A 20,784-nucleotide genomic window follows, 5' to 3' on the forward strand; every position below is an offset into this window, starting at 1 on the left:
AAATTATGAAAGGGTTGGAGGAAAAAGGTCACAGGTAATGACAGGGTGAGGCATTTCATTGAGTTTAATGCTTGATCCAGATTCCATCTCTTTGATGAAGATATTCATCCTGACCCTTTTAAACAATCTCTTCCAACAATCTTGATCTGTTAGGTATCAGAACATGAGTGAAACAAATCATTTCAGATATCCTAAGGAATCGCTTATGGCTCCTTCCTGATAACAATTTGAATATTTTGGTATCCCTACAAGGATTAAATCAGTTCTTACTGCACAAGTTGTGCCACTCAGCCAGTTAACATTGATCAGATTGTTTCAAAAAAACAAAAAAAAAACAAAAAAAAAAAAAAAAAAAAAAAAAAAAAGAAAGAGAAATTTTCTGTTCTTAAAAGTAAAATAAGGCACCAGCCAAGCTCCATTGTTCAAGTCATTTTCTTCTTGCTTAGATAGCGTGGTGCTGAAAGCAATTAAAGCCGTGTCTGTAGACAGAACTATGAACTCACTAGTTGTTGATATAAAGTGATATCTCACTGCTGACACTGTACAGTAACTACGTGTGTAACCTATATTAAATTCTAGGTGAAAACAAGAACAAGTTCAAATGACTTCTCCATTTTGTCATCCTCATGAATGTTTACATCCATTTGTCAGCATGATTAATCATTATATGAGTACAAGTCTTACATATTTTTTCCAATAAATACACCATGTAGTAGTATAATAAATTAATTTTTCCAGGCCTTTTTGTCTTCTTTCTTACTTTCTTATATAGTATTTTACACAGAGTTTACAAAAAAAGACAAGGACCCTAAATCATGCCAGTTATTGCTTTTAAGGAGAAAAATATTGATTATAAAAGTAGAATATGTGACAAAATACTGCACAAGATGATATTAAAAATACAAATATTGTGGAACAATACCTGGAGACAAGCAAGATAAATATGGAGAACCAGAACAGTTTTATGAAGTGCTAATATTTTTCAAAAAGTGTGTGTGTTTCTATGATAAAATTTTCAGTTCTTTGCAGAATTTGGAAAAACCCCAAAATCCACTCTCACATCTTTTATATTTCCCTAGTAAGTAGTAAAGCAGTGGAACTGCTGCATTTCTTACAACCTCAGACTTTTAGGTGTGGAAATTCCTTTCTTAGGCTGATAAATGTCTGGTGGCCCCCAGAAGGGAAAATGTGGTGACATAGAAATATTTAAGTTTCAGAACACACCTGCAGCATGTGGGAAGCATGTGGCACTCCCCAGCTCCCAGTTCAACTGGAAAACTGAAATGGAAGAATCATTGCCACTCAGACCTGTAAAATCCCTCCTCTGGGATGTGCCAGCTCCTGCTGACCTCAGTATTCAATAAAAACTCTTTGCTGGGTGACAACGCATCTGGAAAAATGCATCCTAATCCATACTGTCAATGTATGTATCATATTCAAAATTATTATTATGATGAAAAACCCAGGATGTCCTATCTTTACCTACCACCTGACTTCCATTAAGAACAAGAGTAACTGTATTTTGCCTGTGTGTTTAATACCATCCTCCCCCTTGAACAAAAAATCCAGCATAATTTGCAAAGTACTCATTTTTTAAAGAGAGTCTTGTGTCTAGCAGGAGTAGAAATGGTTGTCTGAAAATAATTCATTAAAATTGTCTGTATAATTACTCTGAATGACTACTACTGATTTTGTAGTCTGTAAATGAAAGCATTTTGCTGAAAGACTGAATTGCCCTTCACAACATGAAAAACAGTATTAAAATATCCTGCCAAGGTCAGAGTTTGTTGCCCTTGAAGAGAACATTAGCCTACAGGTTCCCTGAGTTACAGTTGTCTGCTACTAAGGGCTTTCTTGTTATAGAAGAAGGAAGGAAATATTTTGTGTCTGTTCCACAGTAAAAGCCCAATTCCCTTTTGGTGTCAGAGTGGGATGCCCAGCCCTATGGAAGGAGCTCTGTTACTGCAGTGACAGAGAGCATCCTCAGGTCGAATGAACCTGTTGGGGATGTCACACATGGAGAAACTTGGCAAGAGACAAGATATTCCATGAGCATTCCCAGAATTTAGGATGGACTTTTAGATGCAAAATTAGAAACAGGACTCTTCCACCTCTTAAGAATGCTCCAGCTACTCAGCAAGCATTAATTAGTCTCTATATTTACTTATGTATTCCTATATTGTTTCCATTATTTTCATGTGCACCACATATCTAGGGATGGTCCTAAAGTCAGCTGCAGTCCCAAAGATTTCTGAGACATTTTTTTAGTGTACCCAATTGCTGAAATATTTGCTTAGAGCAGGAACAACCAGGAAAATTCTTATTCTTTATAATTAAGTGGTATATGCGCATTTATACAATAGAAATAATCTAAAATAACACTGCTCCTTTGAATATATTTATGTGTATATATCCATGAAATTAAATAAATTACACCAGGTTCATGACATAAGATGAAGAAGATTAAAGGTGAACTAAAATGAGCCGATGATGACATAAAAATTACTTTTCAATGGGCAAAAATAGCCCCTATTCAATCAAGAGATTTACTCTTCTCTGTTTTTTTTTGTCTTCAACATGACGCTATTGGCAACACAGTCTCTCTACCAGTTGTTACTCTCTTGGAAGAGACAATCATATTCTGTCATTTTCTTGCACCATCAACAATATTACTGGCTAATATTTGAACCAACATTTCTGTAGCAAACCACAAATATAAATACCTGAAGCTGTGGCATTTCAGGCTACATAAATGAAAATAATTAAGACTAATCCATCAGCCTCAGGGCAGCAATCATTGTATATATGAAATGGTTTACTTCTTTTGAAACTGGGGGTGAGAACACTTTGCATCACAGTCAAAATTAGGAGCAAGTATCATTTAATTATAGAAAGTAGGGCATGAGAGGACCTTGATAAGTCACTTAACACATGCTCCAGGGTCCTGAATATTACCTAAATCACTCCTAAAAATTACCTCTCTAAACTGTTTAATTATACCTCAAGGTAAAACCTTGCAAATAAAATGAGGTTATTTAAGATATGGTTATTAGGTTGTTTTTTCAAGATTTCTCCTACTATCTAATGTAACCATTCCATAGAGTAACTTAACCCATCATGTCACAATCACTCATAGATGAAACAAAGAGCAATTGATTTCTTCCTTTCTGTAGCAACCCCTTTCATATTTGAAAGTTGTCACAGCTGTCACTTCATTTTCCTTTAGAGTAATCCTCTATCCTGAGAAGCAGTGAAAATAAACAGGATCCACTGCGACTGAAAAGAGTATGTTTAAAGATCATCAGTGCTTTCTTGACAGAAATTTTAATTTCAAATTTTAATTTTGTTTAAAGGATAGTTGCTGGATAGATGGATCTGTTGCTCAAAACATTGTTCTAACTTTGGTAGACCAACTGCTTGAGGGTAAACCTGCCTCCAGCTATTTTTGGCACTTAAGACTGCTGAGAAAGCCTCAGAAACACCACAGTACACACATACAAACACACACACACTTCTATCACATCTCTGAACATTAATGCAGCAATCTGACCATGTGAAACTGAATGGTTGGTACTGGTACAGGAATTTTTTTTTTTTGCTGGTAGAAAGAAAGACATGTATTACTATTTTTCAAACTCTTCCACCTATAATATTGCAGAGATCTAGAAAGTGGAGAGAGAATTGTTCTCCAAAAGAAGCATGGAGTGAGCACGTGCCTGATGTTTGCTGTAAGCTTGTTCTCTGGCAGTGCTGGATGTCCGTAGATGGCGATGGGGAAGACAAGGTTGCTGCTTTGAGCTTTGAACCATACAACAGTGATGAGCCCACAGAACAGCTCCCATGGAGAAATGAGAGCTGGTGACATGTGGTAGACTCTGTAGCTTTAGGTTTATGGTTAGACTTGATGACCAAAGTGTCTTAGTCAGCCTAAATGATTGCATGATTCTATCGTACAGACCTGCAGGCAAGTCCCTCCCATGACTGGGCACTAGGATGGACTGGAGTCTGTGCAGAAGGCACAGCATGAAAACCAGACCTCACCCTGTGATCACAGGAGATGTGCCTTGCACATGACCATGTAACCATGTTCAGTCTGGATTCCCATATTAGTTCTGCCCTCCAGATCCTCAGTAGATCTTTGTATCTGCATTCTTGAAACAATAACTCTACTGCTATCACAGAATCAATGAGTTTGGAAAGGACTTCTGGAGATCATTTTGTCAAAACTTCCTCAAAGCAGGACTACCTGCAAGCTGCTTAAGGTCTTGACCAGTCAGATTTTGAATATTTCCAAGAATGAAGACTTCACAACACCTCTAGGCAACCTGTCACAGTGCTCATTCACATTTAGAGTAAAAAAATATTTTTTTAATATGTACAAGTAGAATCTACTGCATTTCAGTTCATGTGCATTGACTATCATCCTGTCTCTGGGCACTGCTGAGAAAAGTTTGTCTCCTTACTCTTTTAGAGTAACCTAGTCATACATAATTTTCAGGTTACCAACCCTCACACACCCGTGTTCCTTCTCTTTCCAGCCTGAACAGTCACAGATCTCTCCGCCTTTCCTCATTTGGCAGCTCCTCATAGCTCTTCTCTGGACCAACTCAGGATAGCTAATTATCTACCCTTCCATGTTTTGGAGGCCACAAGTTTTGTACAAAGTCTGCAAGAAAATCTGGGGGTTTTCTGTGGATTTATGTGTTTAGTATTTGGATTTTTAATTATTTCTTTATTTGTAGGATACTCTAGCATTTTCTTTTTTCCTTGTCTGAGATTCCTTGAATTGTCATTCTGTAGTAAAGTGCACTAAGCTTTGACTAAACACCTTTCAGGTTGTCTTAAAATCTGCAGCTGCTGAATCCATATTGCTGCTAGCCAGAATATGACAGTTTTATTTCTGAATTATAGTTTAATGATAGTAATTAGAAAAAACATCTCTTAATTAATGGTGTGCATATTTTCCATTTTTAAATTGCACCTATAAACCATCTTTAGATATACACAAACTTTAGGGACATAGTAAATATTATTTTGACTTGCAAATGTAATTACTGAGCCTGAAAGCAGGTTACAAAAAAAGGAATATAGCATGAAATTTCACAGCATTACTCTTACTGAGTATTTGCATCATAGATTAAAAAATATGTAAATCTATGAAGTGGTCTGAACCTTTAGAAATTTAAATATGAAATCTTACTAGATATATACATTGCCTTTAGATTAACAAAAAAATCAACTTGGTCAAGTCAACTTACAGAAGGTTTACATTGCAGAAAAAAAACCAGTAGTGATCTCAAATCCTCTTTTTTCTTGTACATCATCAAAAGTGTTCTTTAGTAAATTAACTTGGATAGACCATTTTTAAACTCACTGTGGAAGTTAGCATGTTCTGGTGTCATGGAAAGCAATCTGGCCAGCAAAATTCTGTTAACTTCTTGAAGAGGAATAGAGCAACTACCTTAACAATCTTTGTACAAAGTCACTGGGACATTGAACATCTTAAACTTATACCAATCTTTATGTATATGAGAGTTTTTCTTGAGTTTAAAATAATTGACCTGTTAAGGTTCATTCTTTTACACTCGTTCTCCAAATTCACATTGCCTTGGAGAATTCTGTACTTAAAGCTTTTAGGTTTTATTGCTTTGATTGCTGATGAGATTTGAAGTAACTGAATGCTTGTGTTACATAATCTACCATGCAGTGTTAGCAAAGAAGATCAGAAGAGTTAGCAAAGAGTCATCAGAAAATATACCTTAAGAATAAACAGACACAAGTATTTTTACAGGGAAGAAAGTAATAAGTCATTGAAAAAAATAATTTCTAAGCAAGAAGAGCCACTGAGATGATAAGAAGATTAATGGGGGTCTACCATCCTGTACCATGACACAGAAAATGGGAACACTTCACATGTACTTCTGGCATTTCTTACAGCCTCTCAGGTGGCTAATGGAACACAGTAGACAAAAGCCATTCCATTAGCACAAATTAAATAAATGTAATAAATTCTTCTCTTCCTATTGTTGTCAGCAAACTGCTATTATGCTCAGGATTGCAGAGAACGTGTAAATTGTCCTAGGATCAGTCAGAGTGGCATTTGGCTACATTTTGGAATGTCAAAAAAATCTTACAACAATGTGTTGGACTTGCACAGCCCTTTAGGCAAGTTTCATGACTTAAGTTCTGCTTAAGTCTCCTGCTTAAGTCTCAAAAAAGAATTTTCACTAGCTTCTCTCAAGGACCTTCAGATCCTGGAGAAATCTTCTGTAAATCTCTCTGACCATTTTAAGGTATGCTACACCCTTAATATTTCAAGAATAGGTTACTGTAAAGAATCATAGAATCAGTTTGGTTGGAAAAGACCTCTAAGACCATCAAGTCCATCTGTTAACCCAGCACTGCTAAGTCCATCACTAAACCATGTCCCTAAGTGTCACACCTACATGACTTTTAAATCCCTCCAGGGATAGTGACACCACCACTCCCATGCACAGCCTGTTCCAGTGCTTGACATGCTTGACAATCCTTTTGATGAAGAAATTTTCCCCATTATCTCATCTAAACCTCACCTGGAGAAATTTGAGGTCACATCCTCTCATCCTGTCTCTTTTTACTTGGGAAAAGAGATCAACCCCCACCTGGCTACACCCTCCAGTCAGGGAGTTGTAGAGAGTGATAAGGGTTCCCCTGATTTTCCTTTCCCCCAGGCTGAACACCCCAGCTCCCTCAGCTGCTCCTCAGACTTGTGCTCCAGACCCTTCACCAGCTCCGTTTTTCTTCTCTGGACACAGTCCAGCCCCTCAATGTCCTTCTTGCAGTGAGAGGTCCAAAACTGGACACAGGGTTTGAGGTGTGGCCTCACCAGTGCCGAGTACAGGGGGACAATCTGTGCCCTGGCCCTGCTGACCACACTATTGCTGATACAGGCCAGGTGCCACTGGCCTTCTTGGCCACCTGGGCACACTCTGGCTCATGTTCAGGCAGCTGTTTACCAGCACCCCCAGGTCCTATTCCACCTATATGACACCTACTTTTACATCTTCTCAGTACAGGTGGATGTTAGAGTCACTGATGATCAGGCTAGAATAGAATAGAATAGAATAGAATAGAATAGAATAGAATAGAATAGAATATTTCAGTTTTATGGGACCTATAACAGCCTTCTAGTCCAACTGTCTGACCACTTCTGGGGCCATCAAATGTTAAAGCACATTATTAAGGATATTGTCCACATGCCTCTTAGTTACTGACAAACTTGGGGCATTGATCACCTCTCTAGGGAGCCTGTTCCAATATTTGAACACCTTTGGGTAGAGAAATGCATCCTAATGTCTATTCTCTGACTTCCCTGGTCCAGCTTTGGACCATTCCCACATGTCCTGTCAATGGATCCCAGGAAGAAGAGCTCAGCATCTCTCTCTCCCCCTCCCTTCCTCAGGAAGTTGTTAGAGAGCAATGAGGTCACATCTCAGCCTCCTCTTCTCCAAACTAGACAAAACCAGAGTTCCTAACTTCTCCTTATAGGACATACCTTCCACCTCTGAAGAGAATGATGCAAAACCAGGTCTTTAAAGAAAGAATAAAGTTAAATGCATGCATTACCACTATATTCAATGGATTCACATTTCAACAAAAATGTGCGTGTCTGAAAGAAGCCAATGCAGTATTCCTCTTTTGATGCATCATAGAAGATGCTGGGATGTTTTACACAAAACTCACAAAACAATTGAACATATTAGTCACTTTTTACAGCAGCTGAGGAAGGCAAATTTTCAAATCAAATGCAGCTCTGAAATGCATAAAGATGTGTGTGGGTCACCACAGACCAATGATTAATTTAGTGATGGAATGGGTATGATCCTCATTCCCAATGCCTAGCTGAAATCTGTGGTGAATATTACTCCTTCCTCTAAAAGAACATGCATATCTGCATATTAAATTATACTCAGCACATGTGGGATGATTTCTATGTCAATTATAACCCTGTCTAGTATGCTTATGAAGCTTATTAATATTAATAAGCATTGGAGATACTTTCCCATATGACAAGAGGATCATAGGATGAAAGAATGTGTATATCTAGGGATCATAGGATGAAAGAATGTGTATATCTAGATCTTCTCCCATTATTTGAACAACTTTCTTGAGATCTAAGTAATTTATTTACCTAAAATCCTAGCTTCAGAATTGTATAACCTCTGCTATTTGTAATATCATGTAATATGATTTAGTTTTTCTGTGCTGAATAATTTTCCAGTTTTTTTACTATTTCTTCTTTGCACTGTGGTGATAGTTATGGATTTATGAATGAACCTTCTACTATGGCAGACCTAATGCAAAGAACACAGAATAGATAGCTCCCTCCCTGAATAGTTCTAAGGTAAATGAAGCAGGAGAGTTTGAACAAAGGAGAAATAGTATAGTGCCCAAAGATTAGATCCACCAAAAGACAAAAACTTACTTTCAAAATTAAGATTAAAATTAAGGTACTATTGAATGCTTCCATTAATTTAATTAAAGAAGAATTTCTGTATTTTTTAAGGGAAAGGAAAGCAAAGATAGAGGAAAATACAAAACTGCAAAGTAATTGAAAAATAAAATTGAAGTAAAAAATTATATTATTGAACCCAGACATGGGGGTACTGTTATCTAGATTTAAACTAATGCATCATATAAAATTATAACACCAACATCAGACTATTTGGAACAAGTACAATTATTTGTTTTGCTTGTGGGAAAAAAAATTGGCTTGTGTTAGTTTTGATTTTTTGTTACACTGATATACTTCAGCTGCTTCACAGACTGCAGCAATGGTTAATGAATGAACTTCATAGCCTTCTTCTGTCCTCTAGAGCTAACTGTATGAAGCCTTGCAGCAGGAGAAGCTGGCAAATGAAATAGAAGCATTTCTTAAAATAGTTGCTAATAAATACAACTCGTATGACAAGACATTCCTCTGTCAGCCAATGGCTGCCTGCCTTGCACTTCATCCTGTGTACAGTTCCTGATATTTCTGTTCTAGGTTAGGCAGCACCACACTGGTATCTCTGTCAGCAGACCTGGCTGTTTGGAGAGATAAGCATGACAGAGCTCGTTCAGAGAGATTCCGGAGGAGCTGGATGTCTACGTTTGTGTTCTCTTCCAGAAGAACTGTGGATTCACAGCAAAACTTTCCCTAAAGAGAGTCCTGAGAAATAATCTTCATGGTTCACCTAAAAATCCTAATATCTATGTGATTCCTTATATTACATTCTGTGGGCTTTAAATCAAGGATCTAAATGAAGCTGTTGGAAGCCTGTAAGTAAGTCAGGTCTTAATAATATCACTTAGAAAAATCTTTCATTTCAAGAAATGCCAGATCCTCAGGATTTTTTGTGCTTGATCACTTTTGATGATCCAGGTCTCCTCCATCCTTGGTTTGAATGACTGAGACTGCTAACAAAATGCTCAAGATTCACTGCAGCACTAACCCAGTGATTTGCATTCATCTCCCTCCTTGGGTCAGACTCTACAGTCCTTTCTGCACTCATGATAGGTACAAGCTGCACTGCACCAAGAACAGAGCAAGTAACAGAACTTGTCTTTGCAAGAAAGGCAAGATGAAGAAAAAATGGCTCATAAGCCACAAAGCAAGGTCCTTGAGCCACTCATTTGCAGACACACAACTACTAGAGATTAATTCAGAAGCCTGTGTTGAATGCCACCATACTCTTACAGATCCTTACACAGTATGCAAAAAGACTCTGCAACTATGAAAGGCAAGGAGTATGTCTAAAACCTCAGTTTTCCCTAATTTCTCTTGGTTTCTCTGATTTAGAGGATCACTGTGATGTTTCCCGTATATACTTGGGCTTTTCAGCACTCTGAAAAAGAAGATTCATCATGTCAGAAAAGAGATCAGACTGTACAGTCTGTACAGACCTGTGTTCAAGGGAATGATTTAACAACATTATATAGAACACTAAAATGTTGAGCAAAGACACCTCCAGTGATGAATTCCATAATCAGTTGGTTACAGAGCCAGGATTATTATTTTTTAGTTTCTTTTCTTTTTTCACATTGAATCTTAAACTTTTATCTTCACAGAAGAACAGTTGTGCTAGGAATGGGTTTGCTTTGGAAATTCTCTGGTGAGGTAAGAGAGACCAATTTCAATCCCCTCCAGGGAAAAGGGATTCAAACATTGGTCTACCACATCCCAGGAATATTTTTATTACCACATTTGTTACACAGAAGAAGAGCACCATAACCTTCTCTATTGACTTTGACATTGGATAGGTGCTGTGTGTGTAATACAACTGCAAAGTGTGTTCCAAATAGAACAGTGTTTGGACACTGGGTAGGGTAGACTGTCTGGTAACTTAAACAGAAAGTTATTGAGGCACTTCATGGGATGCACAGAAACAGAAGCACAGTTAAGGGCAAGAAGGCTATACTTAAAGATGTGTGATCATATAGTCACAGACACACTGAATGCACGTTTGGAATGGACCTCCAGGATCATCTGGTCCAGCCTTTCTTGTCAAAAGCACAGTCTAGACAAGATGGCCCAGCATCCCGTCCAGACGAATCCTAAAGATGTCCAATGTCAGTCAATCAGACACTTCCCTGGAGAGACTATTCTCACTGCAAATATTTTTCATCTTGTGTCCAATCATAATCTCCCCAAGAGATACTTTTACACATTACCCCTCACCTTTTCTATAAGAATCCTTGTAAGAAAGGCATCTGATCTTTGTTGCCATCCTTTAAATACTAGAGGGTGAAAATGTCTCCCCTAAGCCTCCTTTTTCCAAGGCTGAAAAAGCCCAGTTCTCTCAGCCTTTCCCCATACATCAGGTTCCCCCCTTCTTTGCTCATCTTTGCGGCCTCCTTTTGGAGACTGTCCTACCAGTTCACATATTTTTTGTATAGCTGAACACAGTATTCCAGGCCAGGCAAATGTTGAATAAAGTGGGATCATGACTTCTTGATCTCTGATGGAGATGCTCTGGTCGATGCAGCCCAACCTCCTGCTGGCCTTGTCTGCCCCAGCTGCACACTGGTCACTCATTCAGAATTTATTGTCCATCAGGACCCCAAGGTCCCTTTCCATAAAGCTGCTTCCCAGCCAGGCAGAGTTCAGCCTGTTCTGCAATCCTAGATTATATTTTTTAGATGCAACACCTTACACTTGTGCTTGTTGAGCTTCATAGGGTTCCTGCTAGCCCAATCTTCCAGACAATCCAGATATTCCTGCAGGGAGGCTTCTCCTTTCCTTACTCAGTTTGGGACCATAGACAAACTTTACAAGGGTACTCTTGATCCCATCTTCCAGATCACTTATAAAGATATTAAGCAACATTAAGCCCAATATCAATCCCTTGGGGACCCCACTTGTGACAGGCTACCACTTTGAAAAGGAGCCACTTGCCACCACCCCATGGGTGCTGCCTTTCAGCCCATTCCCCACCCTTAGCACTGACCACTTGCCTGGACCATTATACATTGCGTGACTACAGGAATGGAGTGCCAGGCAAGAGCTGAGTAAGGATTTTCAGATTTGGAGTTTCCATCAACCCAAGTATTAATTTAAAAACATAATTTATTTTCTGTTTACTAAATTTTACCTTTTATGTGAAACACTCTAGTTTATCTCATGCATAGCCAGATATTCTGGAAATAATGAAAAGGAAAGAAGTTGCTCTACCCTCAACCTTCCCTGCCTTCTGGAAGAAGACTAATCCCTTGAACAGCTCTAGTTTTGCCTTCTTCTCTTTTCTATTCCCATGACATCATTGAAGTGTCGAGAAGTGCAGTAAGAAGCTGAACTGGAGATGTTTATCCCCTTCAGACTTCTGTACAGGCTAATAAGGATCATTCAAACATGATCTGCTGTTAACTGTGAGCTGTAAGTGCAGTGCTCTGGTATGTGATTATTTTGCATTAGATGTTGCTGTTTTGGAGCACATGCCTCTTTCTAGGCCACGAAAAACAACAAACAAGCAATAAACAAACCCTTGAAAGTAATTCAGAAGAGTCTTGACAGCAGAAAAAAATGTCATATCAAATCTAGCAAGGTAAGTTTTAGTGAGAACAAGCACACTGACTGTTGTAAGCTGAAATTCACTGATGAAAACAGGTTTCATTCATAGTTTTGCCTGAGTTCCTACATATTGGAGGCAATTAATAATCAAATTGTAAATATACTTAGTGCATTTGCCCTACTTAGCACAACAATGATGCAGCTGCTTCAGAGAAAAGTGTATCCAATGTTAATCTAATTAAGCTGTGACCCACTGATACTGGTCAGGTGATATTACAGGATATAAAAGGAAAGCACTTTGTAATCCAGTCTAAAATCACACACTCAGTTTATAAGGCACCACAAAAGACTATGGCAGAAAAATGCATAGCAAATAATGCTACAAAAGCAAATATTCTGCTTCTCAAATGGTAGCTAACTTTGAAATGTCCTTATATTTTACAGATTGAATAGATTTTCCACAAGCATTTAGAAGAAATTTTGAAGAGATGAGTGCGTTTTTGCATATACTCATATACTGATATCTCTGATCAGATTTTGGAAAACATGCAACTGAAATACGCATGCAAAAGCTGTCAGTTTCCATTGTACAGTTACACAGATTTATCTCTGTAAGGCTCCTTGAGACTTCATTAATTCTGCCTTTCCCTCTATTAATAACACAGAGAGAGGATCTGGGGAAAAAATAAGTGAGGAAAAAACTTAATTCACAGAACTGCCTAGGCTTGGAAATATAAAGGGAAAATAATGAGTTTACCCAGTCTTAATATTACCCACTTTAAGTTTATTTCTAAATGTATTTTTAGAGTTTTATTTAATACGCATAATTTAGGACTTGGTTCTTTAAGGTATCCCTTATATATGTGATTTATAACGAGAGTAGTCTTACTGACTCTGGTGGAATTTGCTCATGTGAATGAAGAGTACAAGGCCAGAGGACTAAAATCCAGAGTATGTGTGTAGCTTACATAATTTCAAGCTTGTCAAAACTCATGTCTATATTATCATCTGCCTATGTTACATAACATGAAGGAGCTCTCAGTTGTTTGTTCTTCCCCATATGACTGAAACACATGTGGTCTTCAAAATTTCTGATTGCGTACATTGTCACCCAGGAAAAAGTAAAAATAAATGCAATACAAATAAACTGTTCATTTTGGGGAAGGTCAGAGACAGACACTACCCCAGCATGGTATATGGCCAGGAACTCAAATCCACGACTGCACTTGTTTACCAGTAAGATCTTTCATTCTCATTTGCCTCCTGACCCAATCTTTAATCAGTATCAGTGCAGCCTTTACCTAAGTCATGGTATCAGTCTCTTTTTCATGGTTCCCCTCAAGCTGAGCAGCAGCACATTCCTCTGCATTTCAGGCTGGAGTCAGTTTGGTTTAAGAGGGATCATATCCCCCCAGAAATACTCAGGACTTAGAAGGATTGAAATTAGCAAGTCTGTGTTTGTGGGTTTGTTCTTATTACTTTATGAAAATCTAGTTTCAAACCTTTCTCCTTCACCTTTTTCTAGGATGCTAGGGAAGAAAAATCAGGTGATATCTTAAGTGTTACTACAAGCATAGAAGGTAAACAGAGAGAATTATTTGTATTAATTATAATGCATGAAAACTAGAACAAATAGTGGACCAGGCAGCAGTACTGCATGCTTGTATGCAGCATAAGTAATAGTTTGACCTGCTTGTAAACAAACTCATCGGTGAAAACGAAACTTAATTAAGAGGTTAAGGGAAAACACATTGAAGCACTTGATTTTCCTTTTGTGTAAACTGTTGCAACTTTATAAGTTTAGATAGATGTATGGCTGACTTAGATCTGTGTGGCTGAGAAGAGGATCACAACCATTTTGCCCACAGATGTTACTGGGTACAGTACTAAATTGACTCAAGACAATTTTTTTTTTTTTTTTGTTCAGAACTGAATTCAGTATTTTCACCTGTATGAAATCCAGATTTAAAAAAAAAAAAAAAAAAATCAGTAGAAAACCCATTATTTGTAGCATGATCAGAGTCTTACCACCTATTTTTTCTTTCATTGCATACTTTAATTCCTAGGTTTTGTCCGGTGTAAGCGTCTGTCTGCATCCTGAGGCAGAGCAAGATGCTCACAGATATTGCTACATAATCAAATAGTTCATTTAGTCTTGTAAAGCTTCTTTGAAGGGAAGATGCTGTCTTTTACCTGAGGAAATAAGCCTTGTGATAAAAGAGAATATTTTGTCTGCAGGAGGAAGAAATATTTAGATTTCTACATAACCTTGATGACACAGTCATTTAAATTATCTGTCTTCACCTGTGTAGCAATAGACCTATATCCTTCATCAGCCGCAAAAGCCTTCATCCACTAACCCTCGAGAGGGCTCTGCCAAAAGCAAGAAAATGGTGCAACGCTAGAAAGTGCCAAAGTAGGGCTGTGCCTCACTCCAGCGGCTCCCCGGGGCCCCGGTCCGAGCCCTCGCCAGCCCTGCGAGGGGTGGCCCGGGAGGGTGGGGGCCGCGGGGTCGAGGCTGCGGAGGGGTGCAGGGCCGCGGGAGGGCTCGGTCCCCGCGGGCCGCTGGAGGGAGCCCCTAATTCCCGAGGGGCCTCTGGAGGGAGCCCCTAATCCCCGAGGGGCCTCTGGAGGAGCCCCCGGTCGCCGCGGGGCATCTGGAGGGAGCCCCTAATGCCCGAGGGGCCTCTGGAGGGAGCCCCTAATCCCCGAGGGGCCTCTGGAGGGAGCCCCTAATCCCCGAGGGGCCTCTGGAGGAGCCCCCGGTCCCCGCGGGGCATCTGGAGGGAGCCCCTAATGCCCGAGGGGCCTCTGGAGGGAGCCCCGGTCCCCGCGGGGCCTCTGGAGGGAGCCCCGGTCCCCGCGGGCCGCTGGAGGGAGCCCCGGTCCCCGCGGGCCGCTGGAGGGAGCCCCGGGGCCGCGCCGCCTTCAGCACCGCGGGGCGGACAGCGCAGCCCCGCGCAGCCCCGCGCTGCCCTCCGCGCCCGAACCAGCGCCTCCCCGACCCCTCCAAGCTCCTCTGGCCTCCGGTGGGAGCCAGTCCCGGGGCGGGGAAGGGTCCGGCCCCTCTCGCAGGGGCTGGAGGCAAAGGGCCGAAGCGGTGAGCTGTGTAAAGTGTTCCCTGGGCAGCCGATGTAAATCAGCACCGACGTGTGAGAAGCTGCGCGGCGGATCCTGTTAAGGAGGTTTATATATGTAGTTCATGAAGGCAATCATCTGGCTGGTAATCTCTCATTGTGCACTGCTCAAAGGCAGTTTGTTCACACAACTGGCTGCAAAACAAAGATACTAGTATCTCTCCTGGGAAATGTCTGTGGGAAATGTGCATGTTGTGTGTGTGTGTGCAGCAGCTAAACAGCTGTGATACTGGTGCATAATGAGATAGCAGCACATTACTCATAGCTCCAGGAGAGGACATGGAAGTAAATTAAGAAATCAGCATAACTCACACAGCGTTTGACCCGCCACTAGCAGCACCAGCAGTGCACAGGAGTAGGACATGGCATGCGGCTGCAGTTCATTCATCAGCACATCACCAAGGGCTGGGCAACAACTCTGCCACAGCCTAATCGTCTCACGTCCACAGGGCTCAGCCAGGCACAACACACCAGGGCAGCTTTTCCCTAAACAGGGTGAGCCCAATCCCTGGGACATGAGGTCAGGCAGCCCACAGCTAACCAGTGCATGTAGTAAGGGCATGGGCAGGGGTGGGCAGGGGTTTCAGGAGAGCCAAGGAAGGTAGATGTGTCCCAATAATCATGGACATCAAACTTCCAGGTGGAAGATCAGTCACTTCCCAGGTGTACATCCCAACACTCATATAAATAACACACCATTAGCAACAAATTGCTCTGTACCCTCCCACCTTTCAGGATTATCTGGCAGTATTTCCACTCTTTTCTCCCTGATTCCATGGAACAAGCCAAACGGAGACGATAATCTGTTATGAAATATTGATGGCACTGAGATGTGACAATCAGGAAAGGGAGGGAAAAGGGAGCAGCAAGAATCTCTAGGATTAAGTTGTCCTAGTACACACTATTTTCTTGCCTTGCAGGGATATGGGAAGTTTGATGTATTCTCACTTTACTGTGGAAGAAATCATCTGTGTGTGAAGTCAGGTGAGACCCGGTTTTAAGCCCTCAGTGGTTTTAACCCCTGACCAGTGCCTCTCAGCAGTCTGCACCACACAGTAACCAGCACTCTGTCCTAGACATCACTTGTAAGGATTCGGCACAACAGTTTGCCCTTTGACCACCAGAAGAAAAGGCTTCTTAGTGTCCTCTAACACAGCCCAGGATCTCACACCAAATCTTCCAGGGAAGCTTTGCTCTGGCTTCACTGAGGTTTCACCGGTTTCTCCTTGCAAAAGAGCAGCACGCTTCACTCCTATTTTCCCATAGCTCAGATCAAGCTACCCTTCACCTATAAAAGTACCAATTGCCCCAGCAGATTCAGAGTTTAAAGGCATGAGCAGTAAAATGGGAGCACTGGGAGAGTTTGGCCAAGGCAGAGTCATCACAAACCCCAAACCACTTCTGGAAGTCAGGGAGGGGAATAATAAATTACCCATCCTCCCCACTTGCCTCAGGAGTTTCTCTCCTCAGTACTATTTCAAGAGACAGCACTGTAGTGAATAAAAGCAAAGGGGACAGGGTGGTTAGAAAGTCCCAACCCCCAGCTTAAGGTGAAACACTGGGATGGGCAATGGGAGACTGAAGAAAAGGAGACAAGAAGGTTGATTTTTGCCTATGAGCTCCGCTCCAGGTAATGAACTTCTGAGCACTTGATTAAAAGGGAAGGGATCTTTTGGGACATCCCCCCACAACTCCTCTCACTCAGGGTGATGGAGAAAGAGGACTGTTCCCACCCTCTCCTCACCACAGTACCTGGTTGAGGGAAGTCACGGCAAACCTGGGGATAACCAGCTGCATGACGAGCTGCAGGACAGAGGTGACCAGTCCAGCCAGGATGGCCCAGGTGAGTGGCAGCGGGAGCATGCTGTAGGTCGCAAAAAGCGTGAAAAGCACATAGCCAATGCCGTCCCCAAGGAGGCCACAGCCCAGTCCTGCTGCCAGAATTTGTGTGGCCATGGCCACCCAAGTGACAACACCACTGTACTGCAGGTAGGTGTATGAGGTCGTGTCCTTCCTGACCACCACTAAGGCACAGATCACCACCTCAATGCCAGTGAAGAAGCCCAAGAGGATGCCCTTAATGGGGTCCATGGGAGCAGAGGCCAGGGTCAAGTGAAGGAACAGTAGGGTCAGCTTGGTCAGCACGTCCAGGATGTTCATGACCACCTCAGATTTGCGCCGTTGACCCAAGAAGTAGCGCTGGTAAAGGCGCTCTAAGTCCCGAGACTTAAAGGAGTTGCGGAGAGTGGGGAAGATCACCCCGCGATATGTATAGCCCCAGTTGAGGAAGAAGTCGGAGTTGCTGGGGGCACAGTCCAGGGGCAGAAAGCCCAAGTCTCCGCTGCTGCTTGTGCCCTCTGGGAAGACTTTGGTGCCTCCGTTGTTGTGGCGGTCGCTGCTCAAACTCCGTCCGGCCGACTGCCGCCGGAGGTGGTGCGGCGGGTGCGGGTGGTGGTTGGGGCAGCAGGTCTCGTCGGAGCTGAAGCCCTTGCCCCCGCCGCTGCTGCTGCCGCCGCTGCTGCTGCTGTGCTCCTGGATGAAGCGCTGCTCGGTGATGTGCCGCACGGCCGTCTGCCACAGCAGGCGCTGGGGTCTGCCGCTGCCGGGGGGAGTCCTGTTGATGGTGTAAAGTTCATCGCTGTCGCTCAAGCACCGCACCTCCGAGAGCTCCATGGCGGTGACTGGCGGGGGGCAGAGCACCGGCTGGCGGGGGTCACATTTATAGGCAGGTCCCTAGGTCTGGCGGTGCGGCTGGCGGCGGGGCTGGTTGGCCGCCGGGGTCCGGGGGGCGGCTGCGCCGCTTAGCGCAGGCGGCCCGAGCCCCGTGCCCACTCCCGCGGCGCCCCGCGGAGCCGCATCCCGCGGAGCTCGGCTGCGGCGCAGCCCCGGCGCCCCGGCGGGATCGGTGCGCGCCCTCCTCGGAGCGGTGCGCGGGGGTGAAACCGAGCCGCGGGTTCGGAGAGGAGGTGGAGGAGGGAGGAGCGGAGCATCTACGGGCGCAGCCCCGCTGCCCGGTGGGCGATTCTCGGCCCCATCTCGAGGTCGGAGGCACGGAGGGGTGGGAGCAGCCGCTTTGCAGAGCCGGTCACAGCGGGCAGCTCCTCTCGCCGGGGATCCCGGGGCTCCGCTCCGAGGTCTGGTGCCCGGGAGCTGCTGTAATTCCCGCGGCTGCGGTCAGCGGCAGCGCTGCGAGCTCGGGCAGGAGGGGAGAGGAGGCCAGGTCTCGGGCATCCTCGGTCACGGCGCCAGAGCCGCCGGCCGGGGGCTGCCCGCCCGCTTTCCCCCGGCGGCGGGGCATACCCCTGGCTCACGGGGCGCCTCTGCCCGGGGGGGACTCGGGGCTCCCATCCATCGCAGACACTCGGCTTGCTTGGCAACGGGGGAAAAAAAAGGAGGGAAAAAAAAGAATAAAAAAGGAGGAGAAAAAAAAAATCACATCAAACGCCAAATCTAAAAAAATCGAAAGAGCGAGCGGGGAATGAAAATCCCGCCCTAAACTCAGAGCTCTGGGCAGCCAAATGGGAGTATCCCAACTTCTCCGCGGGCCGGGTCAGGGAGTGCTCCGGCTCAGGATCTTCCCCGGCGGCAGGGATGAGGAGGAGGAGGAGCAGCAGGAAGGGATGAGGGTAAAGCGCAGGGAGCGCGGTGCCTGCGGGGCTGTGGAGAGCGGGAGGCGGATGCTGTCCCGGGAGCCGCGGGACGAGCACGGCGGAGCCGCCGCCGCCGCCGGAGTGGAGCTGCGGGCGGGCGGCCCGGGAGGAGGCAGAGCCCGGCGCGGTCAGCTGATGCTCGCCACGTCGGCGGGGCTGCCAGCACCCCCCCGGCCCGGTTAAAGCAGCCGCAGCCGCGGCTCTGGGAGGCGGACAGCGGGCGGGGGCTGCCGCAGAGCTGGTGCCCTGGCCCCAGGATGTTCCTTCAAGCGTCACTTAGGTTTCTCCGAGGTGCCCTTCTGTAGGTGCCCCGGACGGTCCCGCCTTGCCTGACAGGTGCATCCCTCCACAGCGCTCAGTGAGAGCTGATGCTGCAGCCGGGCATCCCTCTGCCCCACCACAAGGAAGATCCTCAGGCCTTGCTTGGAGAGACCACGCCTGCCCCGGGTGAGGGAGCCCTACGAACCCCTTCACCTCTGCCTGAGCAAGTTCAAACCTTCTCAGAAAGGTGATGTCACTACCAGTACTGTGTGTCTGACCACCCTGTGTTAAGTGAATGTTTGATGAAGCTATCCTGACAGCTTTTACATTAAAGACGCTGGAGAAATAACAGAATCTGTCCCATGCACAGAGCCTGAATATAAATCCACTCCTCACTCCCCATGCTGGCAGATTAAATTGTTCCTGCTCCTCTGCTTGTGGAGTCACTCTGTGCCAGCAAACCTGAATGCGTTGTGCATGGTGGCACAGCCTGGAGAGGAAGAGGTATCTATCTTTATCTCTCCCATTCCTTCCTTGCCCAAAGTAAACCTTGCTAAAGTGTCTGAACCCTGTCCTGGGGGAAAGGCTGAAACCTCCAGTTTTAGAGCTGAAGCCATGCTGCTGGAAGCAGCTGAAGCAGATATAGTCTTTGCATTGAACTATGGCAATTTAAGGGAAAGGTGTTTTCTTTGTGTTTCAAAAGACAAGAGTGATGCTTGCTGAACTCTTTGAGATAAATATGCAGATGCCTTCTAACAGCAGCAGTGTGGACAAAGGCCCTGCCTGGAAGGGAGCTGTGCTACCCCACTAGGAGCTCTGGTTGTTGGGAGCCGGGGTGCTTAAAAATGGCATGCGATGCTTGACTTCCAGTGGGTCTAAGCCTCCATGGACAGCCCTCCAGCTGTCATTGCTTAATTCACCTTATATTATTATTATTATTATTATTATTATTATTATTATTATTATTATTATTATTATTATTATTTTATTTTTATTTTTATTTTTATTTTTATTTTTATTTTTCATCATCATCATCAACATCATCATCATCATCATCATCATCATCATCATCATCATCATCACCATCAGGAAAACATTGAGATTTAGGAAGGATTTCACTGATTGTTTCTGTATTTACACAATAGATTCAGGAACTCCAGCCAAGTCTGTGTCCCATGTGTGAGGCAGTTTTTGTACAGATATAAGTAGAGGAAATTCTTGTTCTCCAGAGCCCAGATAAGGAAAGAGTGGTATTTTTATTTTTGTGAACAGAGATGTCTTTCCTGTGGTTCAGCATGATTCTGTTAACGTGGAAAGGGTTAGTCTCAGTTTCACAGTAGTAATAAAGACACATATCCTTGCTCCTGGATAAAGCCCATGGAAATTGTAGCATTACTTCAAGATGTAAATGATACTATAAGAGGAGAAATCTTACGCAAAAACCTATATATTTCTTTAATGAAAGAAATCATAATTATTAATGCTCTTACCCAGAGCACAAAAATAAAGCATCTTTCTCATTTGGATTGCTCAACACAAATCATGATAAATAAAAGGAAAAGGAAACAAATATATAATGCAGTTTCAGGAGACACCCATTCAAAAGAGATAAGATGAAACCAAGATAGGGACCTCCCAGTTCTCTAATGTTACTGTATGCACTGAATCACAGTGCTGGCAGTTTCCTTTGCCTCATGGCAGAGTGAAC

At 43.5% G+C, this 20,784-nt stretch overlaps 1 protein-coding gene across 1 annotated transcript in view; it reads right to left on the minus strand.

Moving 5' to 3' along the window:
• ADCY8 (adenylate cyclase 8) overlaps positions 1-17,838 on the minus strand; it is a 116,772-nt gene extending 98,934 nt beyond the window's left edge. The window contains 1 exon segment of the mRNA XM_041407573.1: positions 16,918-17,838. Within this exon segment, the coding sequence (XP_041263507.1) occupies positions 16,918-17,838 (921 nt within the window).
• Positions 17,839-20,784: the final 2,946 nt, after the last annotated feature.

The sequence above is a fragment of the Onychostruthus taczanowskii genome, unplaced genomic scaffold (assembly GCF_017590055.1).
Source record: "Onychostruthus taczanowskii isolate IOZ18803 unplaced genomic scaffold, ASM1759005v1 scaffold27, whole genome shotgun sequence".
Classification (NCBI taxonomy): domain Eukaryota; kingdom Metazoa; phylum Chordata; class Aves; order Passeriformes; family Passeridae; genus Onychostruthus; species Onychostruthus taczanowskii.